Below are 22,626 nucleotides of genomic sequence, written 5' to 3' on the forward strand. Positions count from 1 at the left end.
TCATATCATGCATAGCAATGGAAAGATAAATAACACAAAGATATGATCACCCAGGAAACCAAACCGGTAAAAACCTGGGGAAGATTTAACCTAGCTATCTTTAAGGTAAACCTGAATCCACTATCTTGAAAGAATCGAAGTTCATACAATAAGACTTACAAGCCCCCACGCTCGACTTCTTATTACTACCCACCAGTAGAACTTACTGACACGACCACGTGCAAGCTCCGAATCCACGAACTCTTTCTTTCTTGGATTCACCACCAGATACAAGCACACCCCCTTGTGTTTCTTTAAACTTCAATGGCAGCAACTGAATTGATAATCAAGGTGTAGATAATATCTCCTCCTTGAAAACCCTAAGTTTGTGTAAAGGAAAGCTCCTCTAGATCTCACAAGAGATTTACACAAACAGCAATATGAGCAACACTTAAACGTGGCTAGGGTTTGCCTTTTATACTTAGGACAAATTAGAAAACCCTAAACGTTTTAAACAAACTAGGGCTGAGTTGGAATTCTACAGAAAAATGCCTCTAACCCGATTTTCGATTGATCGAGCCTAAGCTTCGATCGATCGAACCAGGCCGAGAAGCTTAAATAGTTCCTGAATCAGCTTATTCCAACTTTACATAAACGAACCAACTTTGAGCAAGTCTAAACACGACTAAACATATTGTTTTGATCATGGTTTGCCAACAATACACATTAGAGTTCTAAATACATAAAAACCTAAGTCTTTAGAACCTAACAAACTCCCCCTTTGGCAATCTGTGACAAAACACAACTAGAAACTCAAAGTTTACAAAGAAAAGCCCTTTACAAAACAAATGCTCATAAAACAAATCCAATCCTAACTACTATCCATCAGTTGCAAGTGTAGATAGCAGCTCAATTGAATCAACCTGTATACTTCCTGAAACACTAAACAAAATGCATAACTGCATGTATGGAAAATACAAGTAAACAAAATAAATTCTTGATTTCAAACAACACACAATAAAGACATATATCAATGAAAAACTCATAAATATAAATTAATAAGCAGTTGAAAACAAGAAACATATAAAGCAATAAAAGTAACTCCCCCTAACATGCATAACCCAACAAAGGTATGGCAAGAGCTAAAAAGGATAAAATACAATGTGAAGCACCTAGATACAATCTAAACTCCACAAGCTCCAACCAAAAAAAAAAAAACTCTCCCCCTGAAGACAAAACTCTACAAGAGCTCAAATATGTACTTCCCCTTTTTGTGACGGAATGCCAAAGGGCAATCAAAAATCATCATCAAAAGGGAGGTGGCGGTGAAGATCGTCTAAACTGTGCCAACTCTGGGCGCAAAGCACGGATCTCATCGAGCACGTCCACCAAAATCTGTCCATGAACTGCCTGAACGGTCAAGACATGATCCAATGTATGTCGAATGTCTGAATCATCCGAAGTAGTCAGTGGAGGAACATCAGCATCAGCAGCAGCGCCACCAGACGTCTCAGCAGCATCAGCACCTGTGGAAGAGGGAGGAGGGGGAACAACACCAGAAGGCCCACCTCTAGGACGCGTAGGATCAACTCTCAAGTGAGCAGCCCTCTGCCTAAGAAAGGTGGCACCTATGGGAGCAACAACATGAATAGACTCACCAGAAGGGAAACCATCTAGACCAAGAAATAACAAAATCCTATGAATGAAAATAGGATGGATAAGCGCATGCCCTACGGCAGAACTCCTATGAACCTCGTTCAAAGAACGAAGGAACAGATGAGGAAAGCTGATAGACGCACCAGAAACAAAAGCATACAAAAACACACATCGCTCTAGAGGGATGGTGTGGAGATGAGAAATAGGCCACAAAGAATGACACGCTATCCTAAAGAAAAGATAGGCAGTCTCAGTAAGCTCAGCAGACATGATCCGAGGATCAGAACCCCACTGGATAGAAGACCCAGTGATGTATGACATGACAACATCTAAAGGTGGAGACTTATCATAGGGATAGTCAGGCTCCCTAACGACCGGAACCCCAAGAGCTTCAACCACTACCCGAGGAGTAATAGTGAACTCAACACCTCGTATCCAACTCCTAACAGGAGCGTTGGAATCATAGATGTGGAAAGAGAGATTCGAGAAGAACTCTCTAATCAGGGCGGTCGGGGGTGGATGATCTATCTCTAATAGGGACAACCAACCTCTAGACTCAAAGTTATCCATAATGGTTGGATCAATCTCATCTAAAACCACAGAACGCTAAGCCTAAATCTTACGCTTACAGTTCAGTTTCTCAAAGGCCTCTCTGCTTTTGTCATTCCTAAACACCTCACTCCTAGAGGGAGACTCAGAGGACATGGAGGGGGTCCTATGGGCTCTAGTCTTCCTAGGCATGGTGCTAGGATAAGGACCAAGACACAAAGCAAAAAAAGAAAAAAAACCAAGGGCAGACTGCAAGTTAGCACAAAAAAATATAGAACAAAAATCTATATGATGCATGAACAAATTAAATGTAGTGATGCATGGCCTAATGCAGTGCAATTAAGTTCAAATTAAGTTCAAGTTCACAAATTTGGCTTAAGCATAGAGTTTCTAATAAAAACCCCAAAATTTTGAAAAACCACTTGATCAATTTGTAATAAATTGACGAATTGATCATTACATAAGATAGATGACATAAAATAATGATCAATTACATCACTACAACAAGCCAATTTCATCAATTGAACCAATTTGAACAAAAACCCCAAATCGGGTTCAATACAAGCCCTAGAATTTTCAATTTATCACAAAACCCCAAATTGATCAAATTGACCATCATATAACATGATTATAACAATATAGGAACAAAACCCAATGATCAATTTCAGAAAAAGAAGCTTGATTCAACAAAAATCCCAAATTTGAAAAGGTCCGAAAATCCCAACAAAATGCATGAGTTTATGCATGAAAACATGAAAATAAATGCAAAGGGAAGGGTATAAAGGTCTTACCGGCCTTGGGAGAGGAAAACCTTGCAAAAAGAATGGACGAAAACTACAAAAATTTGAGATTGAGCCTTGACCGAGTCGTATGGAGAGAGAAAAGGTAAAGAACTTTTTGAAAAAGTGTTAGTCTCAACTGAAAATTAGTTTTTAAAAAACTTCCCATACGATTTTCGATTGATCGAAGTATTAGGTTCGATCGATCAAAACAAACAGAGGCTCACCTAAATTTTTAAAATCAATTTCGATTGATCAAAAAACAGACTCGATCAATCAAAACAGACAGAGACTCACAATTTTTTGAGAAAACACAGTTTTTGAAAAAGTTTTAGAAACATCTCAAAGCATTGAAATTAAGGAACAAAATGCATGAGTATGTGATGATATGATTTTCAAAAACAAGAATTGAAGCCCAATTGTCCCAAATTTAAAATTTCTTACATTCTCCATAAATTTTCAAGCATCAAATCAGTTTTGCATAAAACTCAAAGTATTTGCAAAAAAAGTCAAAGTATTTGCAAACTTGGTTGGTTAGACCAAAGACACACACAATAACATGTACAATGTTTAGCAAAGAGTAACTTGTATAGTGTGTGCAACTAGCAAAAGCTTGAGATACATGTGAGGTGATATGTAAATAGAAATCAATCACAAAGTCTACAAAATTCATCAAATTGAATTTAAAAGAGACTATCACCTAAAGAGTTACATCATACAACTCCCACATCTCCTAGATCATAAGCTTGCAATCATGTAAGTTTCTTGAGTTTGCCTCATATTGTACACACAAATTTTAATTATTCAGAAACTTATTAAAATAGCCGGGATAATGTACACACCAATTTTAGTTGATAGATGTAATCATTAAGTCTAATAATGTACACACCAATTTTAACATTTAAACCGAGACTACACCTTATGTTCTTTTTGTGCATGTGCTACACTTTATCGAGCACAAAATCTTACAATATGCACTAAGGTGTTCATGATTGGCTAGTGAACAGTGGTGAGATTATTATTTATGCCTTTCTCTAAAAGTTTAAGTTCGACAGTCAAAAAACATGTGACTTCAAGATCAAGACAAAGTGATCAAAACCATAAACATCTTTTCCATACAACATGCACTACAAAGCTTCAACTAGTAAAGTGCAATAAGTAAGCTCATCAAAACTAAACAAGATACAAAAGACATGTTATGTGAAAATAAATTGATCAACCTTGTTCTCAAAAACCAAGAAAATAGTGCAAAACACAATTTGCTTCCTTTTTATTCTCTTTTTTTTTTTAATTAAAAAAAACACCTAGAATGAAATGCATGAATGTTATGCAATGCAAATCATAGAAACAAAGAAGAAAAAAACACAGAACCAAAGAACAAAAGATCACAAAGAGTAGAGTAACAAAGCACAAGGACCATGTCAGAAAGACTCAATTAGTTTGAGTCTTTTGCATCCAAAACCTTTTAGATGCACCATGAGCATTGGAGTTCTTATTTACTTGGGAATGATTACCAACTCTAGGATTGGAATAAAGGTTTAAAGCCTTTACCAATTCACCAATGAGTACCATAGGATCTTGTGCTTGAGGCACAGGTACTTTTGGTTTGTTTGCTCTCTTTGCAGCTTGTAGCTTGCAGCTTGTAACAGTTTGGACGAATGTGTCCAGACTTTCCACAAAAATGACAAACCCATGCAGGTTTATCATATGACTTGTCCTTAGACAGGGTTGGCTTCTTAGGTTTAGACTCTTTTAGATCAACCATAATCTTCCTAGATGGTGAAACTTCTATGGGTTTGACAACCTCACTTACAGGGGGTTTGACAGTTTCACACACAATCTCACTCACAGAAGGTTCAGAATAAGATGAAGGGACAAAGTTTGTGGAATGGGGAGCAGACACAGAGATGCTTTCAACAAAACCTAATCCAGATTGGTCAGAAGGAGATTTTTGAACACTCAGCATTTGATCAAGTTTAGAACTAGCAGATCTAGCAACAGATAAATCAAGTTCCAAAGATTTAACTTTATCAAGTAATAGCATATTCTCAGTTTTCACATTGTTCAAAAGTATTTGCATTGAACAGTTTTACAAGCAAATTCTTCTTATCAAGCTCAAGAGATTCAATTTTCTTCAGGCCAAGTTCAATATTCATAGCATCCTTTGCAGCAATTTTCCAAAGTTTATTGTAGGCCTCTTGAAGATTTGCATCCTCAGAGAGTTCCCCATCAGAAGGGTTCTTTTCAGCAGATATGCTTTCATTGACTACAGTCGTAGCAGTAAAAGCAATAAAGTTTCCATCCTCGTCACAATTAGACTTATCATCAAAAACTTCACCATCACTAAGGATTACGGCCATAGCCTTACCCTTAGACTTCAAATAGGTAGGATATTCAGATTTCATGTGACCATACCCTTGACATCCAAAACACTGAGGACCCATAGAATTATTTGAAGATTGACCTACTTTTTCTCTAGGTTTATCATTATTGTTAACCTTAGTGAGATCATTCTTCCTAAAGTTTCTAGGTTCAACAGTGTTCGTACCTCTTGCCTTTCTATTACTATTCCTGAGAAAGTTTCTAAAGTTTTTGGCAAGGTAAGCAATCTCTGTAGCAGAGAGCTCATCATCAAATCCACCAATCTCAACATCATCAACTGACTTAAGAGCCATTGATTTGGATTTGTTAGTTTTGGGTAGGTCAAACTCATAAGATTGAAGTGATCCTACAAGTTCATCAACAGGGATGGAGTCCACATCCTTACTCTCAGTAATAGCAGTCACCTTGGGTCTAAAGTCTTCAGTTAACGATCTAAGAATCTTCCTAACAATTTTAGGTTGATCATAGATTTCACCCAAGTTAAAAGTAGAATTAACAATATCATTAAGTTTAGCATAGAATTCATCAAAAGATTCATTATCAAACATCCTAATGCTTTCAAACTTAGAAGTTAACTGCTGCAATTTGTTGATTTTGACAGCCTTTGTGCCTTCATGCACAGTCTAGAGGATATTCCAAGCAGTATGAGCAACCTCAACATTAGATATTCTCTTAAATTCCTCCATAGAAACATCGTTAAAGATAGCATTCATAGCCTTGCTATTGAATGTGGCTGCTTCTTTTTGAGAAGTTTGCCACTCACTAACAGGAGTAGTGGGCTTCTCCCATTCGTATTCAACGGAGTTCCAGACTCTCTCATCAATCGATTTCAGGAATGTTTTCATCATTACTTTCCAATAAGCATAATTATTCCCATCAAAGTGAGGAGGAATAACAAGAAAGTGTCTGTGTTCCATGACAATAGGGGTCAAGGATCAGCTCAGTGATCAACAGATCAACAACAAGAGAGCAACCCGCTCTGATACCACTTGATAGTTTTTAGACCCCTTAAAAACTCAATTGGATTAACCTAGGTAATTAGTCAAGTTGTTACTTAGTCCAATTTAACAAATCTAGGTTATCACAATCACAACAATCATATCATGCATAGCAGTGGAAAGATAAATAACACAAAGCTATGATCACCCAGGAAACCAAACCGGTAAAAACCTGAAGAGAATTTAACCTAGTTATCCTCAAGGTAAACCTGAATCCACTATCTTGAAAGAATCGAAGTTCATACAATAAGAATTACAAGCCCCCACGCTCGACTTCTTATTGCTACCCACCAGTAGAACTTACTGACACGACCACATGCAAGCTCCGAATCCATAGACTCCTTCTTTCTTGGATTCACCACCAGATACAAGCACACCCGCTTGTGTTTCTTTAAACTTCAATGGTAGCAACTGAATTGATAATCAAGGTGTAGATAATATCTCCTCCTTAAAAACCCTAAGTTTGTGTAAAGGAAAGCTCCTCTAGATTTCACAAGAGATTTACACAAGCAGCAATATGAGCAACACTAAAATGTGGTTAGGGTTTGCCTTTTATACTTAGGACAAATTAAAAAACCCTAAACGTTTTAAACAAACTAGGGCTAAGTTGGAACTTTGCAGAAAAACGCCTCTGACCCAATTTTCGATTGATTGAGCCTAAGCTTCAATCGATTGAACCAGGCCGAGAAGCTTAAATGGTTCCTGCATCAACTTATTCTAACTTTACATAAGCAAACCAACTTTGAGCAAGTCTAAATATGACTAAATATATTGTTTTGATCATGGTTTGCCAACAATACACATTAGAGTTCTAAATACATAAAAACCTAAGTCTTTAGAACCTAACAGAAGTCGTTAATAGAGATGAAAGTTGGCAAATACAAGTAGTTACTAAACTGGCGTTAAAGTATATGATAAATTATTGTGGAAAAAAAAAAAAAAACCAATAATGGTAGTGGAAAAGGTGCTCAGTAAGCTGACGAGAGTGTACAATGAGAACTTGTTAGCTTATGAGAGTGTACAAAGAGATGAAGAGCTTAACTAGCGACTTACTATCTCATGGCTTTGAGATCAAGAGTGCAACTTCTTAGATGGGTTGCCAATTATCCAAGTTCCCTCTATGTGAAGCCACTTTGACACTAAGCCCCTCTTTTATACATGCATAAAAAAACAAATAACAATAACAATAACAATATTAATATCAATAAAAATAAAAATAATAATAATAGTAATAGTAGTTGTAAGAACAAAGTTTGGCTACAAATTTGGCTGCAGCTTAAGGCTACAACTTCACCTAATATCTTTCTATTTTATGTGAATTCTAACAAATCCACCATTGTTTTACATTTTTTTTATTTTATCTTCCATACTTACAAAAATTCCAAAAGATCAAACATCCATAGTTATGTCATCAATTAAATGTTTAAATTTCAAGTTTTTGTAGTCTAAAATTATGTATAAAAAATAAGTTTATAAATTGAATAATAAATAATATCCGATTGATACAAAATTTGATATGTGTGTTAACAACATTAAAAAAAAAAAAAAATGCAATCTAATGGTTATATTTTCAAAATATGTATTTATGTTAATTTTTTTAGTGGGTTACAATTAAGTTTGTAGTTAAACTTTGTCCTAATAATAAAATGATTATATTGTCTTTATCTTCCTTTAATTACAAATAAAAAAACAAACAATAAATTAACCCAAAAGAAAAGTTGACGTATAAATTCTTTAGATTGCACAATCCATAGTTCACTGTCATCAGAAAAGAATGAAAAATAAACTATGTCATGGACCATAATTATATATTTACTAGTCGCTAACCCGTGTATTGTACGGGAAAGTTTTTAGTAACTAAAAGATTTTAGCAAATCAAATGCTTTAAAATTTGAAAATCTTAAAGAACTTATATTAGCACTCATCAATTTGTTTACAAAGCCAATGCTAAATAGATCTACAAATTGTATTCTCATATCCTCTGTCATTTGTAAGGTGACAGGACTCTTTTCATTACTATTTGCATCCTTCTATCCTTCAAAAACTTTAAGAAGTGCCATGTGGTCACTATATAAGAATGTGTATAAGGTTATACAAAATTCTGTCATTATAATCAACATCCTAAAGCTAATATCCAATCCAAAATTTGCACATAGATTCTTTAAATTGTATATCAAATTAGAAGGAAGAAATTACATTTAAAAGCCAATTCAATAGAGAGATCTATCACACACAGTGATCAATAGTTTTAAAAAAAAAGCCTTGTAATGTATCTGCCGTAAAGTGTAATCATAGAAATATGTGCTTATCTAAGAATATTTCCATAACATAATTACCCTTATTTGAATTTGAAGAGGAGTGTGATCTTTTTGCCACTCAATTATTCAACCACATAAAAAACCATAATCATAATAGCAAAACTGGTCATTGTATTAAAATCCTATTTTCAGCTTCAAACCACCTTGCATCCCTAGTCCATCTCTCATTTCTGACCAATTTTTTCAGCATAGTCCAATTCAAAATGTTTTTCTTCTTCTATTCTTTTTATTTTATAAGTACTCCAATTTTCACTACAGTCCAATTAAACTATAATTAACTCAAAGATCATACGTTGATTACAAAATTGGTTCTACAAATACAAAATTTGTTTTTAAAGCACCGTAAAAGACAATTCAAGCCAAATGAAACAGTCAAGACTAACACAATAAGAGGCTAGAGCTATTAAAGATGCAATTTAAAAGCTACAAAATTGTACCTGATCTGATTCAGGTAATAAAGAAGTTAAAGCATAAAGCTAGTGGTTTATAATCTATACAAAATTATAAATTATAAAGAAGTTAAAGCATAAAGCTAGTACCTGGCCTTGATACCAATTGTGCTTTCAGTGTTAGATGCTCAGGTCTTTTTGAGAAATTACACTGCCTCTTTTAGGTTTTTAACTTTGATGTAAATCTTTCTTCTTCTTTTTATTTTATTTATTTATTTATTTATTTTTATAAATAATTACTATAGGATTTTTTTATTTAAAATTATGACATTAGTTTCATGATTATAACCCTTATCATCAGGCTAAGATATCAATTAATTTTTTGTTTAGGTAGGAATTGAATTCAAGTTCCTTGTCTAAGGACTAAAAAATTATGAGTTGAATTAATGGGAGCCCACAACTTTGATCTAAAAGTTATTTCAGAACAATAGAAACTAAAAGACAGAAGAAAAACAGAAGCTTTCTTCTCCATTTTCTGACAGAATTAGGCCCATGTAAAGGTTCTTTTGCCTTCTTTAGCTTGGAACAATTTGGTAATCTACCATTAAGGCTGAAGAGCTTACAATTTAGAGACATCCTAACCAAGACCCACCTATATATCTTCACAAAGAGGCTTGAAAGCTTGAGAAAAACCCCAGCTCTAGCAGCCTCAACACCTAAATTTTCTCCCCTAGTCCCTCTTCACCAGCAAAAGATAAACATAATAAAAGTTTTTTGTTTTCAATTAAGTCTTTTTGGGCCCCATACCAGCTCCCACTCCAAAATTTTCAAATTCACAAATAATAATAAAAATTTCCAACCAAATTCAAAATTATAAAATCTACAAGGCATTCAATAATCAAATAGAAAATAAAAAACTAAATATGAGTTTCTAGCTAGTTATACAACTTCTTAATTGGATGCTTATATAATAATTCAACCAAAATACTTTGTATTTCAAACAATTGGATGATTTCTCATGTAGTTCAAAATCGTTTTTGTCTTCAAGGATTGGGTGCATAATTACTTATAAAGAGAAATAGAAAAAAGAAATGAACTTGCCTTTAAAAGTCTTGACAGTCAAACATGTAGCTATTATGATAAAAGGGCCTGGATTTTCAGTAAAGAAGCTCTCAACTTGATTTGCAACTGATCTGCAAAGTGTAAGCTTTATTTCATTTCCTCTATTCAATTTTTCCAATGTTACAGTGTAAATTCATATAATATAAGTGCATGTATTGGCTTATCAAAAAAAAAAAAAAAAAAAACACATGTATTGAAAATATATATGTATTTATATATATTTATTTATTTATTTAAAAGACATACTCTATAGTCATGACATTTATGTTTCTCATCGAGACATTTGATTCCTTGATCATTTTGATTTTTACAAAACCATCTCAAGCAAGGTGGTTCCAACAATTTTCTTGACTTTCTCATGAATCGAGTTGCTAAGATAGGATGGTATTAGACATCCAATTAAATGAGCAAAAACCCAAAATCAGTGTCATTGTCAACATGAATTACCAAGAATTATAAAAACTCACCAAAAAATTAAGATTATTTAAATAGGTAACTGATTTAGTGATATATTCTAAATGCGTTTTTGCTTATGTTCACTTACAGAGAAATTATAATCAACATTAACAGTTGTAAAGACAAAATAATAAACCAAAACTACATCAAATAGAATGGAATGATGCAAGGAAAGCCACGCGCATAAAATTGTAGAGATAACAGTTGATGATCAAGAGAGAAATCTGCTCCTGTCAGCACCACTTCAAACACAATTTTTTGAGGCATCAATCAAGAAATTTGCACTTGAGAAAGAACTCCAATTTCTCCTTTCACTTACAAAGTACAATATGTACCTTCCAAAATGTACATAAGGTTATCAACGTGATATTGAAACAGATGTTCTTAATTCTATTACTACAATATTCAAATACCCTACTTGTTTGATCTTAATTCTTCCTTTCTTTTTTAATCTCCTTCATATCATCAAACAATTTGATTGTGAGAGCAGGCAACTTACCCTCATAAAAAAAATGAGAACTCTTCCTATATATGTTATTTTCTTCAAGAATTAAAGAGATTAGCATAAAAATTTCAATGTTTCTATCCAATGAAAAAACAATCACCTGCATCACCATAGTTGCTGCTTTCAACTAACTTCAACTCATGTTTTCCATAGTGACCATTAATTTATAGAGGCAAAGGAACCCAAATATTAAAAGCAAAAGCCTAAACTAAATCCTCTAATTGATTTAAGAATTCCATTTTGTTTTACGCAGTTACTTTCAGTTATAGTCTTGCAGCCTTGCAAGTATTTGAATGTATCTTATCTAATCAATGTGTCAGCTGCATCATACCTTGCATGTCCATACGTTCATGTGTTTGAAGACAAAAATAATGTTGTTGAGCAATATAATATTCAAATCTGAAAAACTAAACAACACTGTGCTCAAGGGCATTTCTAAAATTTAAACAATGTTAAGCTACACTCTACAATTTTCTATTTGTGTTGAAAATTATTTTAAACACTTGGGTCACATGGGCTACAAAAAATCTACCCACACCAATTTCGCTAAGGTAGCATAGCATCCTCAACATATAAAATTTAGATTGTGTTGCAACACACAATTTGAACAATGTAATGAATGTCTAACCTCAACGTACTCCACACCAATTTCGCTAAGATTATCAGGAATGTTGTGTGATGAAAGCAAGCTGATAACTCCACCAGAGCCAAAAATGTACTCCACACCAATTCAATCAACTCTAGAATACAAAATAGAACTCAATGAAGCTGTGTTACTCTAAAACTGTGACTTAGAATAGCTAAAAAATTCAATCAATGAAGCTATGTTTCAAACCCATAGCTCAGTTTCCATAAAGAAAAAAAAATTCAATGAAGCTGGGGTAAAAAATGAAGCTGTGTTTCTACAGATACACAGCTCCACAGCTAAAAAATTCTACAGATACAAAGAGAAACACAGCTAAAACTACAATTCAATCAACTCTAGAATACAAAACAGAAATCAATGAAGCTAGGGTAAAAAATCTTAGAAGGGTTGGCTACATGGGTTTGCTAAACCATGAAGCTGTATTTTTTTTGCGAAAACTGATATAACTACACTAAAATTCAAAAAAAGTTAAGAAATCCAAACTATTCTAAGTCACAGTCACAACATAAACCATGAAGCTGTATTTTTTCTACAAAAACTAATATAAGTACACTAAAATTCAAAAAAAAAAAATTATTTATACATGATAAGTTACAATTCAAATTGAGTTTCATGAGTTCTTTAAATGTAAAGAGAACACTAAAATAGTTAGAAATTAGATGTACATAGATTATCACAGAGGCAAACGTTACACCAAATGTAACTTCAACTAAGTTTTAATACCTACCAAATAATTTTAATGTTTACCAAACTTAAGAGTAGCATTATGTACAAGATTAGATCACATAATTATCCAGTAAATTTTCTCTCCAAAAAGAAAATTTTCAAATAAATTAATGAACAACTATATCATCAGAATAGCTTGCTTGCAAACTCTTCAATGGCCTCCTCCCCATTTCTTGAAGAAGATAATGCAGCAAGATGCTTGAGTTCTGAAAGACTCCTGCCAAGCTGTAGTGCCACCTTTATCTTAAATAGTTCCCCGTTCTCTCTTCTCTCAACTTCTCTCAAACTTATATTTGATTCTATAATCTCTTGCATGAGCCTAAAGAAACCAGCATTGCTCCTATACATCTCAAACACCATCCCAACTTGCCATCCATGCTCCAATGTGTTTACCACGCTTGCCAAAACTCCTGCAATGACTGCAAGCATCACAGCCCATGCCCCATGAGTAGTGCCCAAAAAACTAGACCCCAAACCCGCAAGGCCAGTCAATAAAGGGCCAGAAATTGCTAAGATCTTGTTAACTTTCAAGGCTTTTTGACTCAACCTCAAGTACTCAGCCGCATCCTTCCTCTTCAAAACCTCAACAATCTCTCTCATTTCCTCTTCCGACTTTCCATCCCAGCCATTCCCATCTATTTCTTCACCAAGTCTCTCTAATCTTCTGTGTCTTTTTGGAGGCCACCACACTGTAGGTTCCACAGTTTTTGGAAATTTCTCAATCATCGCACCTAGTAAAGGAAGTGGGTATGCCTTATCTAATGCCAAAACTTTCTCCATTGCTTCATTGATCACATCTATATTAGTCACCTTGTAGAGAGACATAGTTGTTTGCATCTCTCTATAAAGCTGCTTAAATAATCTAGCAGCATTGCGCTGTTCTTCACCTAGTTGTGAAGGCTGTATCTTGTTCATCACCACCGACATGGCAGTGGCTGATAAATATAGCAGGGTAGAAGATACCTTTAGTGCCACAAGAGGTGCACCAGTGCCTCCAGTTGTTGCTAGTCCAGCCATGGTTGCAGCAGTCAGAGTTATTGAATTTATAGACGTTAGCAACAGGTGGTTCCAGTTGTCACGTTGTGCTCCAATATTCTTATGCATCTCCACTCTATCAGCAACAGCCTCCATGATTGCATAAAACTTAGCAACCACCAATGCTTCCGGAGGACTCATCTTGGTTTTGGGTGCATTGGCTGTGGCTCTAATACTTCTTCTACAACTACATGGTGAAAATGGACCCGTTGAGTACAAGAATATTGGAGCTTGAAGGATTGACATGCTCACAATCTAATAATGGTCTTTTATTGAGTTCTTCTCCAGGCTTTGATGGTGTTGTGAATGGTTTTGACTAGCGGATGAATATGGTGAATTGGGGTGGAGTTGTCCTTTGGCCTTGTTATATATAAAGATTAAAGAGCACTATACAATTTTTTTCACAACTTGTTAAGATGACAGGTGTGGACGACTAAATTTCTAGTTTGAAATAGAGTCAAAGAAGTAAAAATAGTTTCACAAATGCGAATTTGTTTTGATGAATATGTGGTATAATTCTCTGTGATTACAAAAGAGTGATCTCTTGATTCGATCCCCTTGAAAGATTTGTTAATTGGAATTGTGGTGATGTGATTTTGATTTGAACACAAGATATCCTTCAATTTGGCTAAGGAATGGATCGAAGATCTTTGAAACGGAATTATATTGAATCTCTGACTATGAGCTTGTTAGAAATTCTTTGTTCTTCACGTTCTTCGTGCGTTCTTCGTGCGTTCTTCTTTTTTGAAGGTTTGTGATGGAAGTTCTTTGGTGCTTTAGAGGCTTAAATTCGTAGAACTTCATTGATTTATGGTTTGTTGAGGTTTCTGGAGGCCTTCGAGCTTGATTCCAGTGAATTTCGAGATTTAGGAAGATGATTTGGATGATTCCTCTTCGAATGTTCTTCGTATTTGAAGGTTTGTAGTGGAAGTTCTTCGTATTTGAAGGTTTGTAGTGGAAGTTCTTCGGGGCTTTGGAGACTTGAATCCGTAGAGCTTCACCAATTTGTGGTTTCTTGAAGTTTCTGAAGGCTTTTGGGCTTGATTTCAGCAAACTTTAAGATCGAGGCAAGCAGTTTGGATGATTCTGCTACGAATGTTCTTCACATTCGAGGTTGAAGTTCTTGAAGTTCTTGGATGCTTCAGGGCTTGATTCCAGCAGAGCTTCTATACTTCTAAATCTTCTTTGATGTCTTCTTGGTCCTTCCTAAGATGTCTTGGTGTGTGTAGAAATGCCTTAGGAAGACTTCTATTTATAGGAGCTTAGGGGGTGGGTGACACGTGGCAAAACTTGATTGGTGACATGTGTCAATCTGATTGGAGGAGATTTCAGACTTTTTCTCCAAGACATGTGGCATCTTTTGATTGGCCAAAATGTTTTGATTTTCAAGGTGACACATGTCAACACCCGATTGGATTGCATGCGTCATCGCTTACACGTCAACACCCGATTGGATTGCATGCGTCATCGCTTACACGTGCCGGGTTGCTTACGTCATCGCTTACACGTGCTGGACTGCTTACGTCATCGCTTACTCGTGCTGGACTGCTTATGTAATCGCTTACACGCGCTGATGTGCGATTAGTATTTTGTATGCTTTTCATGTTTTTACCTTAATGAAACTTGGCAAATTTCTCGTAACTGTACATGATGCTTTGTAATTAGGTATACTTTGTGGACTTGGTAACATGATGTGTTAGCTTGTGATAAGTCAGAAATTTTCCCTCTCTACAAATGCTCCCTCGAGACTTGTTCACGCACACAGTTTCGAGTGTGGTGCGAGAATGAGTTTCGAAAAAGGATTTTTACACTTGACTCTTCAAGTGAAATAGTTGAAGGTGGTGAAGCTTTCAACAGGATGAAGTAATTTCAGAAGAGTAGACCCACCCATATGAAAGGCTTTGATGAGACCGAAAAGGGGTCTGCAAGTATTTGGATGTACTTGCATGACCGAGCCTTCTTAGCAAAGGTTAAGTTGAAGTAATTTCAAAAGAGTGTTCCATGGTATTTGAAATGAGTCAGTGGGACAAAAAGTCATTTTCAAGTAATTGAATGTACTTGGTGATTGAATCATATCGGCAGGGATTAAGCTGAGGTAATTTCAGATGAGTATTTTGGGTCATTGGTGGCGATCACAAGGTATAGAAGATGGGGAAGAGGCAAGGATGTTGGCTGGGTATAGCATGCAGAGCTAAGGGGCTAGCCTCGTGTTTTAAAGAACCCTTGGTGAAGTTATCTCAGAAGAATATACTTTGGATTACGAAGGGGACATGTGGGAAAGTGGTTAAGTGTGCGTGCGTCATTGTATCGCTCAAGTTAAGTTGAGGTAATTTTAGAAGCTTATGGATTTTTGGTCTACTAGTGGTGCTTGTAAAGAAGATGGAGATGAAGCAAAGTGAATGGGTGAAACATACAGCACCCCTGTACGTCGGGGACTTTCTGGTGTAGATGTTTCTGGGGAGTATACTTTGGAATACGGGACTGATTGCATGTTGAATGAGGTCTGGTGGCAAGTTGTCAAATGTGCCTATGTGGTGGGACCATGCCAACGGAAGTTAAGTTGAGGTAATTTTAGAAGAGTACTTTCTGAAATACATCAAACATAATTTAAGTTGGAGTAATTCCAAAAAAGTGTGTTCTGAGGTACCAGCAATGATGACCTTTGGGTCCCACACTGGGGGGAACATGGAATGAGGCTTTGGCGACCATTTACCGACACCAGAGGCTGATTGCTGATGAGCTGGGACCGGGAAGATTGCTATGAGTGTTGGATGGGAGAAAATTTTTAGGATGCTCTAACACCTTTCATGTTGGGCTTTGTGGAACCTAATTTTGTTTGATCCGGTTTGATGACCCAACCCGACCCGAATAATATTGTGTGGTTTTTTAATGAGAAGTTTACTAAGGCTTAGTCCATGGAGCGAAGGCTTGGGCCTCCGGAGTGCTCATGGACAAGCCTCTTAGGGGTCCGAGGGCAACGCCCTCGTGAAAATTTTTTTGGCCAGTTTAGCCCATTGTGGAACCGCCTTTTGTAATTAGGGTTTTTTAGTGTGGTGTTGTTGCCGTGTTTTATATAGAGAGAAAATATTGTAGACACAAGTTGTACTCTGTATTCTTCCCTGATAATAGTGAAATCCCTGCAACTCCATGGACGTAGGCAAATTGCTGAACCACGTAAATATTGTCTTGTGCATTTGATTGCTTTCTTTGGCGTGTGTTTTCTCTATTTTTTGTTTCTCATAGGTTGGGATTTCGACTTAATTCCCTTCATTTCATCCCTTAACCAACGAAACTTGTTGAAAGATATGAACAAAGTCAGGAGGTCAGCTGAGAGATATGGAGTTCTGGTCTTGCAACAAGTTGGAAAAGCACAGAAAATGAAAGATGGAGCTAACTTGTGATCTTGGTTTTAGAAACCAGTCAAGTTGCTGTTTGTTCCGAACCTCTGCTTCCGTAGTAAGACCAAGGCATTGGAGAGACACTATGAGGTCCTCAAAGCAATTAGGAGGCTTCTTGAGCTTAGAAACAAGCGATTTAGTTGGCCTTAGATCTTCTAGCTAGGTAGATCTGAGGCTGCACGAGGTCATGATGTGGCTTAGGTTATGTGAAATTTTATGGACAAATGTGGTCATTAAGTGGAGAAACAAAGTTTGTTTGGATCTCAAAACTACAATGATGTTGTGAAAAGGGTTTCTATTGAATCATGAGAAGGCTAGGTTCAAGCTAATTATGAAGCAATATTGGTTGCTAAGTATTGAGAATGATGCAGCTATAGCGAGAAATGGCCGTGAGAAGGAGGATTTGAAAATTTGAAATAAGCAAATCTTCATTTCATGATTCAGTGTGTTTTTCTTGATGAGCTTCAATGAATCCAAACCTTCTATTTATAGTGGGGAGATGAAGAATGGTAGATGGGTATGTTAGATGAGAATGGCGGATGAGAATTTTATTTTTGGTGAGAATGGTAGATTAGAATGGTAGGCATCGAACGAGAATGGTGGATTGAACTAGTAACCTAATGTAATTTCAAGTTTAAGGCACACTTGTGAGAGTTCATCTGTTCTTTGAAAGGAAAGCCTTTACAAAGTCTGGAGGATAACCTTGAGAGAATTCAAACTAAATGGATGAATCTCAAATTTTGATTTTGGGAGCTTGAGTTTTGGACACTGCCAATACTTTGGAGAAGTAGGTCAAATGGGTGTTTTCCAAGTCCTAAACAAATAAATGGATTTCAAAATCAGAATCTTCGTGAAAAATTGAGTGGGACAAGCTTTGCTCAGACATAAGGGTGTGCGCGGTTCGGTCGGTACGGTTTTTTTCCAAATTTATTACTGAACCAATAGAGATCGGTTTTTTCATAGTTGGAACCGAAGCACACCGCCTAGGGTCAGTTTTTTGCGGTCGGTTTAGTCGGTTTGGTCAGTTTGAAATATTAAAAAAAAAACTGTTTTTTTTAATAATAAAAAAATTGGGCTTTCAAGCCCAATATCAATATATCAACCTGTTCAAGATTTCAAGTAAATACAAACAATTTTTTTTATTTAGCAAGCCATCAAAAATCTAGTCTCACATAAACCAGAAGCAAAAGAAAAGTCAAATAAAAAAAAAAAAGTAAAAATGCCCAATAATATTTTTCTACATCCAGCCAACACCCAAAAGCATATACATTATTCAATCTCAATATATATCAACTCAATAGAGAGGTAGAACCTAAACAACTAAAATCAGAATGTAATGCAAATAAAATTAATATCGACTTCCATGTAAAAATAAATAAATCAATAATTTTTTTGACCAAAGAAATGCTTTACAATGAACATATATCATAACAAATAAACAAAAGCCAATGCCTAATAGGTAGTATGGCAGTACCACAGTAGTTCCACTAAGTAGCTCAAAATCCCCAAGTCAAAAAATATAAAAATAAAAATGCAAAAATCCTGAAAAGAAAAATATTGAAAATACTAAGCAATATTTTGAATCATTAGTGATTATAGCTCAAAATCCTTCTCAGTGAATGATTGAAGAGTGATAGCTCTCTCAGTCTCCCTCAAAATCAAATTGTTGGAAAGAAAAAAAAAGATGTCAGTACTCGTGGACTTAGAGTATAGAGAGAGAGAAGAAACGGATTAATTGTTTGTGACCATGAAACTCACCAACAGTATTGCAGCGGACTGGCAGGGGGTGAGCATGAGCAGCATCTTCAGTGTTCCAGCAGCAAGGAGGCGAGAGAGAAAGAGAGAGTTAAAGGATTCTAAGACAAAAAAAAATGAATTTATACTAGTTGCAGAATCTGAAAACCTAGCATAAAACGCACCATTTTGCTTCTTTTTTTTTTTTTTTTTACACCCCCATACGACAACGTTTTATTAATAAAAAAAAAAAAAAAATCAGAACATGTACCAATTACCAAACTTGGAGAGAGAACGAAGAATTTTTTTTGACTGAAAGGGTAGAGGGAGAACGAAGAACTGAAGAACGTATAGCTTAGCTGCCCTTAATCGGTTCGATTTGGCATATATCGGTTTCGGATTTCCAGCTCCGACAACTGCACCGCACCGGCATCGGAACTACCTTTACGCTCCGATCGCCGGCATCAGCTTCGTTGGTTGGTTGCAGTGGTGGTGCAGGATGATCGGTGCCGGTTGGTTGGATCGGTACCGGTGACTTTCTACTCACCTCTACTCGGACATCTTGATTCTTAGTCAAAGTTCATATCAAAGTCAACAGCTGTAGAATCACACTATTTGAGCACTTTTGGATTCTCAAATGAAAAAATGGATCTCAAAATTGGAATCTACTCGAAAAATTGAGCAAGACAGGTCCTTGAAAATTTTGACTTTCGATCAAGATTTATGCAAAAGTTAACTTTCTAAAACTTTGATGTTTGCGCAATTTTTGAGTTTTGGATGAAGAAACGGATCCCAAAATCGGAATGTACTCGAAAAACTAAGTGAGACAGGTCTGTTTTGAAAATTTTGACTTTTTAGTCAAAGTCAAAGTTCAACCATGGTCAAAGACCCAAAGCTTTTTTTTTTCTTTTTTTTATTTACAGGAGGTTCGGATCCGGGTCAAGATGAACGGGTCCAACCAGGTCTACCAGCACAAACGGGTCAAACCACGGTAGTGAGAGATGACGTCATCCATGACGTCATGGCACTGAAGGGCGCAAGTCAGCGGTTGGGAATGCCGGCGCGTGTGAGAGCGTGGGTAGTTAAATGGCGCGTGCTTTTGAAGGCAGTGACGCCGGATTTTCTAGCGGCGCGTGGACGTTATTTTGGACCCAAAATTTTCAGGTTTTGCGGATCGGGGCCTTCTGGATCGACTGGTAATGTCACTTCCTTGAACTGACGTATGGATTTGTACGAATATGAAAGAGTAGGCCGCGATCTTCGAAGCTTTTAGCGGCGCGTGAAGGCGCGTGGTCGCTCCGTTGAGACCGACTTTTCTGGGTAATGGAGGTCGAAGTCCGTTTAGGATACTTGTGGGTTCATTTTTTTTGACATGATGTCAGGATTTTTACCATTTGTCTTGTATTGGCTTTTCTAGTTGGACTTATGCCCTTCTAGTCTACTTTGGCTGTGGCCGTTCTGTCAGGGCGGCACCTGAGTTTAGAGTTGTAGGTCATGAGGTGGATGATGAGCCACAGGGCCGGCACTTCCGCTAGGCGAGTTAGGCAATTGCTGGAAGGGAGGTCCCAAAATTTTAGAAAAAAAAAAAAAAAATGGTTGAAGATGAATCTAACAAAATCCGGAACATGCTTATGACAAAAAAACAAAATTTCTGTTATACCCAGTTAAACAGCAAAAGAAAAAAAAAATGTTCTAAATAAAATTAATTGTCCCAAAAATAACATTATTATCTTCTAGACAAACTAAAATTCAACAAGATAAACTATAAATTCGGTTTAAGAAATTAATCACAAAACAATCAATAATCAAAACAAATAAAAATACCTTAAATCTCTAAAAATTTTACCGTCTCTTTCTCATTTTTCTTTCTCTCAACTCTTGCTCTCCGCCTCTCTCATTCTCTCTCCACTGTTGTTGGGCCTGGCTGCTGGCTCAAGCTTCCTTTCCTCCGCCGACTGCCTTTTTTTTTTTTTTTTTTTTTCGCTGTAGCCGTTAGTGCCGTGCTGCATTTTGATTCTGGCAGGGTAATGGATAATGGGTTTTGATTCTGGCGCGTGAAGGCTTAGGCTTGCTTTCTATTCTACTTTAGATTTGTTAAGAGGGTTGGGCCATGCTGCTGCTTTGTTTTTTTTTTTTGGTTATAGGTGTAAATGTAATAGGATTTGTTTTATGATTTGTATGGGTGGTTCTTGGCTGGGCTAGGCTTGTTTTTGTTATGGCTGTGATTTTTTTTTTTTTTTTTTTTTTTAATTTTAATCTTGTATTTCTATATATATATTTTAGTGATCGGTAATATAATGAATAAATCTTTATTTATGTAAGTTGAGATTGCTAAAATCTTGTTATTATTCGGTGAAATTACGACAATACTTTTTATATAAATTATGTTCTATTTCTCATTTGCTCTACACTTGAAAGTTATTTTTTATTATAGTCTTTATAAATATATTGTTTGATTAGAAATGTCTACTAGAAAATATGCATCTGGATATGAAAAATTTTTTAAAAAAAATTAATTGAGTCTCAAAAATGATCAACAGATAAATTTGTTATTAGTAATAAACAAAATATAACACAAAATTTAGATGAAAGTATCACAAATGAACAAGAAATTCACCAAAAAGAGTTAGAAGATAATGAAATTATACAATTGCAAGATAACAATGATGTTCAATTTTGCAATACAACAAATCTTAATAATGAACTTCAAAAGAATTTAGAAGAAAATGAAAATAATGATGAAAATGTCACAAATGAATAAGTTCACCATAATGATGTTCAACTAGAAGAAAATGAAAATAATAATGACATGTTGAATCATATTCCTTCAAATATTTATGATCCAGGTAATTGGAAAAACATTGAAGAACAAGTTCTTATGTTCTTAGATCTGTAATTTTTTGTTTTTAATTTTTTTTATTTAATTAAAATTAATTTAGGGTTATCAATTTTCCCCATGTCTTCTAGTCGCTTGCATTCTGGTAGTTCAATTAGCTTCATTTGCAGTAGTTGGACATACCTTATTTGGATATAGACCATTGTAGTTCATTTTTTGTCATTTCTAAAAAATAAAGGTAGGATATTTAACCCAAGGTGAGATTTTATTCCTCAATTTTCTTCTTTCTAAACCCTAGAACCTGCACCTTTTATGGTTTCTAGACCTTTCCCTTCCCTTTAAAAGACCCAGTTCTTGCTTTAACTCTCTGCATCTTTATTTATTTATTTAGGGTTGTTTTTTAGTTTGGAAGACCACACAGATTTTCACTTTTTTTTCCCTTTTGGATAGTTTTTTTGTTTGGAAGACTGCATAAATTTTGACAACACTACCAAGCCACAAAGCCTTTTTGAACTGCAATCAGGCATGCCTTTAGTTTTGGTATGGCATAAACTTGAAACAAATGCCATAAATATCTAGATTTTTGGCTTTTGTATTCTTAATGTTTGAATAAAACCATATAGTACAATTTAAACATGTTCCACCTTAGCACAATTCGTACTGGTATTTTATTTATAACTTGGATATATTGAAGTTTTTTTGTGTGTGAATAATCTATTTATAACTTATTTTCATGAAGATTATAGAAATGTTGAACTTTTTTAATAATTCAATAGTTGGGGTGGGGTTATTATGAAATTTATTGACATTAAGAGTGTTTGGTTTTACATTGTAAATCTTTGATGAATTGGTATAATTTAGTGTTATACTTTATACTAATTTGGCGAAAAATTAAGTAGCTTGAAGAAGTTGAGAAAAGAAAAGAGCCTACGAAAGGGAGGAAATACATTCTTGAAAAGTATTTGAAAAAGCTTGAAGACGTAAGCACAATTGTATATTTATTCTATTTACTGGTTTTTTTGTAATACTTATTAAACCAAATGTAAGAGCACATTATGATTATTGTAATATATTACTTCATAATATTTGTATTTATCTCATTTTTAATATTACTTCAT

The 22,626-nt window shown here is 35.3% G+C and overlaps 1 protein-coding gene across 11 annotated transcripts; it reads right to left on the reverse strand.

The window, feature by feature from the left end:
- Window positions 1-43: 43 nt before the first annotated feature.
- On the reverse strand, window positions 44-20,811 carry LOC126727065 (probable F-box protein At4g22030). Of its 11 annotated transcripts, XM_050432526.1 has the most exons (4): window positions 20,497-20,811; window positions 11,762-11,873; window positions 7,397-7,492; window positions 44-2,380 (listed from the first exon to the last, which is right to left on the reverse strand). In XM_050432526.1, exon 4 carries the CDS (start codon window positions 2,203-2,205, stop codon window positions 1,288-1,290), a length of 918 nt encoding a protein of 305 aa, XP_050288483.1. In that variant the 5' UTR covers window positions 2,206-2,380; window positions 7,397-7,492; window positions 11,762-11,873; window positions 20,497-20,811; the 3' UTR covers window positions 44-1,287. The 11 variants fall into 11 exon arrangements, 6 of the variants coding, with proteins under 6 accessions (XP_050288483.1, XP_050288484.1, XP_050288482.1 ...); XM_050432527.1 differs by having other exon boundaries at window positions 44-7,492; window positions 20,519-20,811; XM_050432525.1 differs by having other exon boundaries at window positions 44-7,492.
- Window positions 20,812-22,626: the final 1,815 nt, after the last annotated feature.

The sequence above is a fragment of the Quercus robur genome, chromosome 5 (assembly GCF_932294415.1).
Source record: "Quercus robur chromosome 5, dhQueRobu3.1, whole genome shotgun sequence".
In the NCBI taxonomy this organism is placed as follows: Eukaryota; Viridiplantae; Streptophyta; class Magnoliopsida; order Fagales; family Fagaceae; genus Quercus; species Quercus robur.